Below are 12,204 nucleotides of genomic sequence, written 5' to 3' on the forward strand. Positions count from 1 at the left end.
GAACAGAAGCTATCAGCCCTATGGAATTAGTTGTTCCTACACCAAGAGTGGTCCTTGAAGAAAGTTAAGAAAAAACCAAGGACACGAACAATGAAAGGAGATTGGCAGATCTGGAAGGAGTAGAAGAAGAAAGAGAACTAGCTGGGAAGAGATGAAGTGATTACATAACAAGAGTCACCTTCGGCTTCATCTCCGTGAAGCTGATCTAGTTGGGAATAGACATGGCCCAAGAACAAGGGGGCTAAAGGGTACTGAGCGCCTCGGGCCAACTTAATTGCCAACGGAAAGAAAGTAGACTTGACCCCGTACCCCGAGAACTCACTAAACAGGAACTTACTAAGTCAGAATGCCAGGAAACCAACTTGCCTGACTTCCTTATCTTTCTCACGAGAAAGGATCATAACCCATCTCCCCATCCTGGCTAGCTTACCACCAGGAGAAGCGGTACGACCACCAAAATGGCTAAATAATTTATTTTCTACCTCAAGATCTTTTTCAGAAGGACTAATATCAAAAGGATTCTCATCCCTAAACACCGGGAGAAGGAAGTTGTTGACCACATCCTCCAAGGTAATTGTCAACTCACCAACAGAAAAGAAAAAGGTGTGAAGAGAAGGGCACCAACGGCGTACCAGATGCCTGAGACCCTTAGCGTTTCTGAAACCCTCAAGCTTCCTGGAAATTGCCACCGCTTTCAGGATCCCAACGCACTCCAGGCGGCCCACGAACTCCTTATCAAATAGTTCCCTATCCACCCAGATGGGCCAACCTTGGATTTTCCCAGGATTGAAATCAAAGAAGATAGGCACCGCCTCTCGAAGTCCCCGCTTGATCTGAAGATCAAAAATTTCTCTAAGGTCTGGAACCTGAACAGAACTAGCGAAACCCGCCTGACCAAAAAATACCTAAGCATGAGGGGGTGGAGGGGCCTCACCATGAGACACTTGAGGGAAAGATAGATTAAGAGAGTACTAAGGGTCCCGTAGGGGAAAAGTCGAGCGCTCAGTGACCTCATAAGACTTGCTCTGAGCAGAACCAGAAGAGCCTTCACCCTCAGAAGGGCTGGGAGTACGCTCTCTTCTTTTTCGAGAAGAAGAAGAAGCCATTAAAGTAATGGGTATGATGAGAGGTAAGGAGGATTGGAAGAATGGAAAAAGGAAACGGGAGTAGCAGACTGATTGAAAGAGAGAAAAGAGACCTAAGAATAAAAGACTCGGGGAAGCAAAGAGATAATGTGAAGCACCCGCAATAAAGGCACAAAGAGCAGTTAGAGAAGACAATGTATAGAAAGACACACAAGTTGCCAAAATATTTAATTTTGAAGGAGAGATTAATTAGCAGTTATTAATGGAAGTTATGGGGAACGTAAAAATTGGGTGAAGGAAGTTGTACTCCAAAAACTCAACTGCCCCGTCCCGTTCAAAGGGGAAATTACAAAATAAAGAAACACGACACGCAGAAAAGACCAAGATATCCAAAAGGCAGCAGGAAAGGCCCGGATCCTAAAAAAGGAAGAAGGGAACCCAGGGATAATTAAAAGGAAATCCTACGAAAGCTAAGAAACCCTGAATTACTCACGCGTGGGTTTCAAGCAACCCACAAGCTCGGGGGGCTAAATGTTGAGGTCCAAAAAATCACAGCACCCAGGCCCAAAGAAATAAACACAATGGGCCATAGAAAATGAAAAGAGATGGTAAGCCCAAAAGGCTTAAAGCCCAAAAATCATAAAAAAGACAAGCCCGAAAGCCTATGAGAAAAAGAAAGAAGAAAAAAAAAAAAGCCCAGATCAGAAGATTGGAGAAGAATCAGCATAAAAAAGAAAGCTTAGTCGAGATCCCCAGAGGCTCGGGATCCCCAAGGCGTGTAGCACAGCCAAGAGAGGATTAAGACAGCTTAAAGGAAAAGCCAAAAGAACATAAGAAACAGAGGGTAGATACATCCTTCTCAGGTACCAGAGATCCAGCAAGAAAAAGAAGAAAGCCTGGAGTGACCTCTCACAGTGCAAGTGGACGGTACCTCGGGGAACTGGAATGAAGGACTATAAAAAGGGGAGTAGTAGCAAAGAACTTTTGAACCAACAGAGTAGGATTCTGCCCATTTAAGAAAAAAGATAAAGAGGAAAGACGGCTAAAAGCTAAACCATGAGGAACGTGACGTTAGAAACCAGTGCACTCTGAAATAGATAGTCAACCATGGGCTTTCAAGGAAACAGCACCAAAAGGAAGAAAAAAATGAGAAACAGGGAAAACTCAACCTTCTGGACGATGGGCACAAAACGGGCTCTGGTACCCAAGGGGCAAAATAGGGGAATCAATATTTCCCTAGGACCTTAAAAATAACACTATAAAAAGGGGGGGAAAGATCGTGAAGAAAGGGGAGGAGATTACAACGGAATCATTGAGAAAGTTCTATCAAGAAAAACTTAGAGAAATTAGTAAACCATCTCCCGGTATCCTAGAAACAGCCACTATAGCACATACTAGGATTCAAAAAGATTCAAACTTTACAAGTCTTAGAGGCTTGAATAGCCATCTAAGTCTGTAATTTTTGAGCTTACTTGAACCTTATATCACGTCTTAGTGAGCACATTGTAATCTTAATAAAGAAAATTTAATGAAGTATTTCTTATTAATTTGAGAATCCCTAACCATTACTTTGTATATTTATTGATTGCTTTGCATTACTTTTGCTGTTTTGATTGTTGCTCAATACAAATATTCTCGTTTGCTAGCTTATGTGTATTGTAGGAAGTATGCCCTGTGCACCACTTGATTCTTAAACAGCCCTTTAGCTGCAGTGAACCAAAACCAGTCCACCAAACTATAATCATTTGGCCCAGGATCCTTGGGCCTATGTGCTAAAGAAAAAGCACTCTCACAATTCTCAACCTCATTCTTAGATTGTATGAATGCCTCAATTGCCTCATTTTTGCTCCTTAGCAAATACACATAACAGTATCTAGTGCAATCATCTATGAAAGTGATGAAATATTTCTTACCACCTCTAGTTTGTACAGATTTCATATCACATACATCACTATGTATTAAATCTAGAGGTTCAGTGCTTCTTTCAACTGATTTAAAAGATGCTCTTGCCATCTTAGCTTCCACACAAATTTCACATTTATGATTAAAATCAATTTTAAATTTAGGCAATAAATTTAAATTTATCAATCTATCTAGAGTATAATAATTAACATGACCCAATCTACCATGCCAAACATTAGATGACTCAAGCATGTAAACAGAAGATGCACCCTTATTATTATCAATAATAGTCATTACATTCATCTTAAACAGGCCATTACTCAAATATCCTTTACCCACATACATTCCACTCTTAAAGAGTGAAAATTTATCAAACTCAAAAACCAACTTGAAACCATTCTTGCTCAACAATGAGCCGGATACAAGGTTCTTTTGAATTTTTGGCACATGCAGTACATCTTTCAAAGTAAGAAACCTGTCTGTAGTCATTTTGAGCACAACCTTTCCAATTCCTTCAATCTTTGAGGTTGAGGAATTTCCCATGAAAATTTTTCTTTTCTGAACATACATGGCGAGTAGCCCCAGTGTCCACCCACCATTCCTTGGTATACAAACTAAACAACTGAGTCTGAACAATCACATATGTAGAATAGACAATACATAGCCAACACAGAAAAGGAGATTATAGAGCCACGTGAATCACTATATGGTCATGAGCATATATAATATTGTATCCAACCAATAGATAGACCAATGCTCAATCAAACAAAGTTTCAAAGAAGATCAAAAAAATAATAATAATAATTAATATAATTGTGAGAGTGCCTTTTTCGTGACACTCAGGCCCAAGGATCCCGAGCCTAAATGAAAATGAGGATTTGGTGAACCGGACCTTGACTCACCGCAGCTAACGAGCTGTTTAAGAATCAAGTGGGATGCAAAGAATACACCTGACAATATAAAGAAAATGACAAGCAAGGATATCGAAGAGTGCCAAAGATTAACAAGATAAATTCGAAAGGAAAGAAACAGGATTAGCAAAACGATAAGAAATTAATGCTGAGGAGATCCTGGGAAATATGAAGCATGTTTCATTAATATATATTATCTGTTGGATTACAGAAAGCTCACTAGGACGTGATACAAGGTTCAATCAAGCTCAAAAATTACAGCCTTGAATGGCTATTTCAGCCTTCAAAACTTGCAAAATTTGATTCTCGTTGAATCCGAGTATGTGCAATAGTGGTTTTTACAGAATACCGGGAAGTAATGTTTGTTTTTCCCTTAGTATTTTCTCTTCACTCTAGATTTTTCTGATAGTTTTTCTAGAGAATCTCTTCTTTCTTATGTTTCTCTCTTTTTTCGCTGCTCTTTCTTCACAACCCATCCCCTCCTTTTATAATGGAGTTTTTTGGTCTTCCCGGGGAACCGTTGGTTCCCCTGTTTTGCTTTTTTGCAAACAGAGCATGTCCTGTTCCCATCGTCTCGGTAAGTCCCTTTTCCGTTTTTCTCATTCTTTCCTTCTTTCAGCTCTGATTCTTTTGAAAGTTCCTGGTTGGCTATCTTCTTTGGGACGTGCTGAGGTATGCCCTTCTCGACATCCCCATTTCTGGCGTCTTCCACTTTTCCCTTTTCTTTCCTATTTGGGCGGAATCCTGTTCTGTCATTTTGAAAGTCGTTTGTTATCATTCTTCTTCCCTGTCCTGGTTCCCCGAGGCCTTTTCTGTCTGTGCCATGAGAGGTCGCTCGCGCTCTTTTTGTTTTTTTGTTTCTTGTTTTCTTCTTCTGTCTTTTTCTATCGAGCTGTCCCAGTCTTCCTTTTTTCTTTGTGCCTGAAGGGATCCGCGCCTATTGATGGTTCCTAAGGATCCTTGCTTCTTATCCTTTTCCGTGGTCTTTTTTTTCTTTTGGATGCTTCTTTTTTTGGGCTTCAGGATCCTCTGGGCCTTTCTTTTATTCCCTCATGGGTCTCCTGTATCTACTACTTTGGGCTTAGCTTGAATTTTCCTTTTGGGCTTGACTTATTCTTCTTTTGGGCTTATTTCACTATGATCCTTTTCAGACCTCAACAATAATCAAGAAGAAGAAAAGATCAACTAACAACAATGTATAAACCAAACTCAGTCAAGCACGGGATTCAACGATTGCAAAATATTAAAGTTCACAATTTTAACTTTATAAAATAAACAAGTATATAGATATATACGAAAACCAATAAACACAAACCCAGTTTTACCAGTTTCAACGTAGTGAAAAATAAATGTTGATTTAGTTTTTTTCAACCAACACAAAATTCCTTTCACCGTCAATCACAAATGTAAATTAAAATATACGATTCTGCTTTAAGATTGTTAAAAATAATACAACAATTTACTTTTGTGATAAAGCAAAAGGAACAATGCACAAATCTAACAATAAGCAATAATATAAATAGATGTAAAAGGCAAATACAATTAATAAATACTGAATATATATAAATAGAAATTTGTAAATAATTAAAGACTCACAAACCAAATGCGTGAAAGGATGAACAATTGAGATCAAGTCTTGTGTTTAACACAATCTTCTTAAACCAGATTTTGCCCCTCACACTTTCACTGTGGTGCTTTGAGACTCATGGACATTTGCCTCCCAGGATAAAATGATCATCAGCACAAAAAAGAAGCATATAAGGTCGTGCTCTACGAACTACTCAATGCCTCTTTCTCTCTCTTTGACACATAATGAATGAACAAAAATCTCACTGGGAGAGTTTTCTCTGAAAAAGTTCTTTTTTTCATGAATGAGGGACAATAAAACTATACGTAACTTAAAACTGAAAACACTGTTTCAGAGATAACTGCTGTATACAGACTTACTGGCTCAAAAATAAAATAATAAAATATTATTATTAATTGGATAAGTGGGCCTAGTCCACACATGCTTAAAGCCCAATCCAATATTCAACCCAAACTCATATTCTCTATCATTTCCAATGTGGGACTCAAGGATTTTTACCATTTATAATAGCATCTTCAAGTGAACATAGAAAACATCAATTTCTTATTCACTCCATACTATTTTTCCAACACAAAAACTCATATATATATATATATATATATATATATAAGTAGAGAGTTTTCATGCACTAAAACAAATTTCCCAACTGGACCCCACTGTTCTCAATTCAATAGTTAACCAATTGGGTCTGGCTAGTAATTATTGCTGGTTCTTAATTTTTTTATAGCTTTGATGTTCATTAAGAAATAAAATTTAGTCTTGGTAGATAAATTGAGATCAAATTGAAAACCCACTCATGGTTCAAAGTTCAAACTCAACCAGTCAACCATTAAAACCAAGGATTTTGCACCAGGCAATTCAGGATTGGCAAGGGAGGCCTCATCAAGAACTTTACTAACCAATAGGTTTGTTGTTTTGCTCAGACCATATGTTTTACAACCAGCATGGCCTTGGAACTTTGAACTTTATTGGATGGTCTTAAACTGGCCACCAACTACGGAGTATGCAACATCTTTCATGATTGCAAAATAATATTGAGGGACTTTATTCCATCAAAAAAAAAAAAAAAATTATTGAGGGACTTTAGAATAGTTGTGACTTGTAGTGCACTGTCCTTTTACTTATATACAAATTAAAAAAAAAAAAAAAAAAAAAATCAAAGATAATATATTTTCAAAGACTATATTTTCAAAAGCAAAATAATAGAATATTAAATCCTCATTAACTTTAGGACACTCGACATTCGTTTAAAAATCAATATATTTAAATAAGCTATTATTTAATTCTACATAATAACATAAATAATTTAGAAATTATCATTGAGATTATTATTCAATACTCAAATATGGGATGAACAGAACTTGGCCGAGGTGGCCTAATTTCAGAGTCTGGTATTAACACGACTTTGTTCATCACAATGACAATTATAACCTTGCCCATTTGTGCAAGTTACACCACTCCTAGTAGCTCTCTAGAGTCTGGCCCACTGACATATTTAACTCAATTGAGATGTTAACTCTTTTGAATAGGAAGTCAAACTTAATACGCTTTTCCTTCAGTGGCTGCTCAGATTGTAGAAACTCTAGGGACTTTCAATCTCAGCTCTTGTAGGTATGTGCTGCTTATATTTTGATCATGATCTACTTGACCATCTTTTGAGTAGTAATGAATGTTAATACTTTAATGGGTCATCATGCTTTTTATTGGTGTTGATTGCTTTGAAGTGATTTCAGGCATTTACCTGGTTTTGATTCTGCTTATGTAAGTACCATGTTGAATCTTTATGCTCTGCAGTACTTTGTAGACCATGAAATAAAGACGGAAAAGAAGAAGAAAAAAAACAAAAACAAAAATGTTTTCTGGGATATCTTACCAATCCATATGAATATGTATATGTGAATATTTTCAATATTGTAGATTGACTTGCTTAAAATGGTGGTGACTGGTGAGGAATGGCCAATAGCCAGTACATAGTATGTGAATGGCTTTGATTATGATTCATCAAAGTCATACTACTTTGTGCAATAAATTTAGAGTTGCTTGGGAACCCAACTTTGTCTCAAGCTGGCCTGTGGCTATATCATAATATAAGCAAGGCCAAGCAAAATTTTTAAGGCCTTAAACAGGAGTATCACGTATTTTAAGAAATTCTTGCCATTGTTAATACTATCATAATCAATGTCTTTATACGGTGTAGTCTATTCAGAATGCATCTAGTATTAAATCACTGGAAAGTAATCCATCTATTGAAGCTCATGTATCCAGGATAATGGAGGGTGAACCCGTTAATGTTAACGAGTTTCAAGAATTGGCTAGGCAAGCTCTTCCAAAAATGTATTATGACTTCTTTTCTGGGGGAGCTGAGGATCAATACACCCTAAAAGAGAATGTGGAAGCATTTCGCAGAATAACGTATGCTGCTGCTAATTCAGTTGGTGATTTTTGCTGTAAACTGGCTACAATAATTTCCTGATCACTTTCCACTGCTTCTCAGGTTCCGGCCTAGAATTCTTGTAGATGTAAGCAGAATAAATTTGTCAACTACTGTACTAGGTTACAAAATCTCAGCACCAATCATGGTAGCTCCAACTGGAATGCATAAGTTGGCACATCCAGAAGGTCCAAATCTTCTTGGAAGAGTTCTCAGTCTCAGTTGAAATTTGTTTGGATTCTTATTTACTTGCTCATTGTGATTATTCTAGGGGAGATCGCCACAGCCAGAGCAGCAGCTGCATCTAATACTATAATGGTATTTATTTTTAAATATGGAGCTAATTTTCTTGCTAAGTTTCATGAATTGTAAGTTATTTTTCATTGCAGGTTCTGTCCTCCGTGTCTTCCTGCACTATAGAGGAGGTTGCTTCCAGCTGCAATGCCATTCGGTTTTTTCAATTATATGTATTCAATCCTTCTTTAGCTCTTATAATTTCATTAATGAAATGTATATTTCTTTAGCAGCAACACTTTCTTTTGGTTGCTTTCTTTGTCTTTGTATTGGTGATCCTGTTGTTAGCAAGTCACACCGTAATCTGATATTCGTCTGGGAATAGGTACATAAGAACCGAGATGTAGCAGCTCAGCTAGTTCAGAGAGCTGAAAGAAATGGATACAAGGCTATTGTGCTGACAGTTGATGCTCCCATGCTTGGTCGAAGGGAGGCAGACATAAAGAACAAGTAGATATTATCTCCTTTTTTTTTCCAACACTAATCATTTTATTCCCTTCACAGTTGGGTATAAAGTTCTCCATGAAATGGTATTTATGTTCATTTCATGCTAACAGAATAGGCTCGATCTTATATCTTATTTGAAATATGACTGTAATAAGTTCTGCAGGATGATTGTACCACCGTTACCGCCATTAAAGAATATTGAGGGCATTGTATCAACTGAAGTGGACAATGTGAGTGAAATTGTGTAACTCCCAATTGCCACATTGAAATGTGCCAGATGCATTGAATTTAAAAAAATGGACACATGTATGCATGTTAACTGAAGTTTTAATCTTATTTTTAAAATTTTAAAACTAAAGCTTTTATTGTTACTCACTGAATCAAATTTTCTGCAGGATGAAGGTTCAATTTTAGAAGGTTTTGCCAAAGGGGCCCTTGATGCTTCTTTGTGTTGGAGGGTATAAACAAGTAACCTATTCTGCTTACCTTTTAATGTGCTGTAGCAAAAATGTTTGAAAGATTTTACTTGGAAAATAGTTTCTTTTCCCCTTCTGCATAAATTTTCAAAACTAGTTGTTTTACTCATTATAACACTTATTTTAGCGTTATGTGTTTTAGTTGGTGCTTTTATAATGTAAAGGTTGAGGCATAAGATACCATTGGAAGTGCCTATATGGTTTCACTTTTTATTTTTCTTGCTGAGGGTGTGTGCAAGGACCATGGTTTCTTACATTCTTATGAGTTTAACTATAGCATCACAACAGGACATAGGATGGTTAAGATCTATAACAAACTTGCCAATTCTAATCAAGGGAGTACTCACTCGGGAAGATGGTAGGTTCTCCATCTTATGATATTTGCATCTCATCATTATTTTACTATCACTATTATTACTCATGAACATGGTAAGATCAAGCTTTATTACTGATATTCACATCTCTATCTTGCATCTTCCCTATTTTTTCCTTCCATTAGTAACAGGAAGAACATTCTCTGCCTTTGAAACTTTAAACTTTCAATGAAAATTTCAGTTAATCATCCTTTTTATCTTTGGAATTTCAAGTATAGGAGGCCTGTTAATCATCCTGATTGTGTGATTTTTTTTCTCACAATTACCTCCTCTATCTGCTCTGTCAAACATTTTTATGTAAATCACCTTAAATTCTGCATCTTTTCATGCTCTTGATAATTTACTCAGATCCTTGAATGTCATGGTTGCTTTACTTTCTGTTCAACATTCAAATATCCTAAACATTTGATGTACTGTCATGGGCAGCAATAAAAGCGACAGAAGTAGGTGTTGCTGGGATTGTTGTCTCTAATCATGGGGCTCGCCAGCTTGATTACACTCCTGCTACTATTACTGTTCTGGAAGAGGTGAAGTTTTATCTCTACTGCTTAGCATAAGAATATTATTCTCATTAGGTGTGTAGGTGTAAACACAGATTCTACATTTTGCATCTCTGTGCTCCTTTAATATAGATGTTAACAGTATAAGGGTTTAGGGACGTTTTGTATGAGGTAATGCCATAGCTAGACATCCTTAACATTCAAATTTGTATGAAATTTTAGCAATTTAATACAAGACACGTATGTGGCCATGCATTCCTGCACAGGACTTTTCTGTCTGGATTTGTGTAGAGTTACACTATGCTCTTTGGCATGCCAAAGTTCAATCAGCGATTGTGGATATTTAGGCATCTTGTGGTTGCAGGTGGTTCATGCTGTTGGAGGGAAAGTTCCTGTGTTCCTTGATGGAGGAGTGCGGCGAGGAACAGATGTCTTCAAGGCATTAGCCCTTGGTGCACAAGCTATCCTTGTAAGCTCTCCACCCCAAACTATTTAATTCATGTAACTAACTTATGAATCTTCTCTTACACCATTTCTTCACATTCAATGTCCACCTTGTGGTTGCTATATAAAGAGAACAAGTAGTATTTTTGGTCATGCGCTTGTGTAATTGCTTTTACGTGAGTTTCAACTGTCAATGAATGTCAGTGAATCCAACTGATGCCTTTTTGGGAAGCAGCTCTATCGTACTCTGCTTCTAGATTGCCATTTTTTTTTTCAACTTATTGTCTAATTTCCGTCTAACTTGCATGTGCAAATAAAAAACTTTTAAGTTGCTCAAGATAAATACCTAGATCATTGAAACACTTTGAGAGTGCAGGATATAATTGTAGGAGTGACACGTCTTGGCAGTGTTAATCCTCAACACTTAATTTTTGCTTCTCTCTCCATCCCAAAGTCAATGCTGATATTTAAAAACCTATTAAAATTTTATGATTCTTGGTCAAAGCTCTCTAAACTCTACTGTAATCTATATATTTATTATTGCAGATTGGAAGGCCTGTTGTCTATGGGTTGGCAGCAAAGGGGGAATATGGGGTGAGAAAAGTCATCCATATGCTGAAGGATGAGCTTGAGCTCACCATGGCACTGTCTGGCTGTCCTAGTGTGAAAGATATTACTAGAAGCCATGTGAGGACAGAGCATAAAAAAATCCACTCAATGCTCTAATAAAATATTTGAAGCATTAGGACAATGTCCTAAAGAAAAATGATTCAGATCATCAACAATATCTATACATTTGTAATTACATTGTTAACAATAAGTAACTGTGAATAGGTGTGGAATATTCTTCAATAATCAAGATGGCATGTAGATAGTGGAATGGGACCATGAATACTATCTTCTGCCATATCTATGTCTGTTTTATAAATAAATGTGGTTCTATGTGTGGAACCTTGAAGTCCATGTTAAAGATATGGGTTCAGAGCAGAACCCCATTTCTTCTACTCTTAAATTGTACTAGAAGTTTAAGGATTGATATTTTCTACTTTTCTATCGGTAGATCTTTGTAAAGTTCTACAGAATAAAACAAAAAAATGCAAGCTCAAGCTCATACCCTGAGAAATTATTCCATAAACCCGGGTAGAAGGATATGCGTCTCAAAGTTATTGATTGAAAAATACATTTTGAAATGGGGGACTCTTTTTTTTTCCTTAAATTCTTATAAGTGGTAAAGACAAATCATGGTAGATTTGTAGCATGGTAGTGAGAATTTCAGTGGCAATGCTGAATTCACTTCTGGCTTGGAGCTTTTAAGGCTGATTAATGTGATGGAGCCAAGCTTGATGAGAAGAGAGATGGGCTCATTGATGCATGGGTGTCGCCAAAAAAAAGAGCAGGTATTAGAAAAAAGAAACCTCAAGTACCTGTAACCCGTTTAAAACTATCAAATTATGAACATCAACAACAACAACAACAAAAAACTGATTGAAAGTGGAGAATTATTGCCAAAGTCAGCAACTACTTCCACCACATATCTTTTACTTGGAAAGCCTTGAATTACTTATCAAGGTTCTTTGTTTCCTTTTGCAGTCTTTAGTCTTTACCAATAAATGTAAAATATAGAAACAATCCATAGCATGGATCAATAATAGTGACTGCTCCGGAAAGAGAGAATGATGAAACAAGGGGTTTCATGAGGGGATTCTATCTTCAACTCTCATCTGGTGTCAATTAATAAATGTTGAGGGTCCT

General features: G+C 36.9%; 1 protein-coding gene across 10 annotated transcripts in view; it reads left to right on the top strand.

Moving 5' to 3' along the window:
* Positions 1-11,456, top strand: part of LOC126724841 (peroxisomal (S)-2-hydroxyacid oxidase GLO4-like) — a 104,203-nt gene extending 92,747 nt beyond the window's left edge. For 3 of the 10 annotated variants that reach the window (XM_050429255.1, XM_050429254.1, XM_050429247.1), the window contains exons 3-12: positions 7,981-8,105; positions 8,189-8,235; positions 8,307-8,384; positions 8,537-8,661; positions 8,822-8,888; positions 9,054-9,116; positions 9,423-9,492; positions 9,935-10,035; positions 10,373-10,477; positions 10,999-11,456. In XM_050429255.1, coding sequence (XP_050285212.1) covers positions 7,981-8,105; positions 8,189-8,235; positions 8,307-8,384; positions 8,537-8,661; positions 8,822-8,888; positions 9,054-9,116; positions 9,423-9,492; positions 9,935-10,035; positions 10,373-10,477; positions 10,999-11,178 — 961 coding nt within the window. In that variant the 3' untranslated portion in view covers positions 11,179-11,456. The other 7 variants (XM_050429246.1, XM_050429256.1, XM_050429248.1 and 4 more) reach the window with 5 other exon arrangements.
* The last annotated feature ends 748 nt before the right edge of the window (positions 11,457-12,204 follow it).

This window comes from Quercus robur, chromosome 5 (genome assembly GCF_932294415.1).
Source record: "Quercus robur chromosome 5, dhQueRobu3.1, whole genome shotgun sequence".
Classification (NCBI taxonomy): domain Eukaryota; kingdom Viridiplantae; phylum Streptophyta; class Magnoliopsida; order Fagales; family Fagaceae; genus Quercus; species Quercus robur.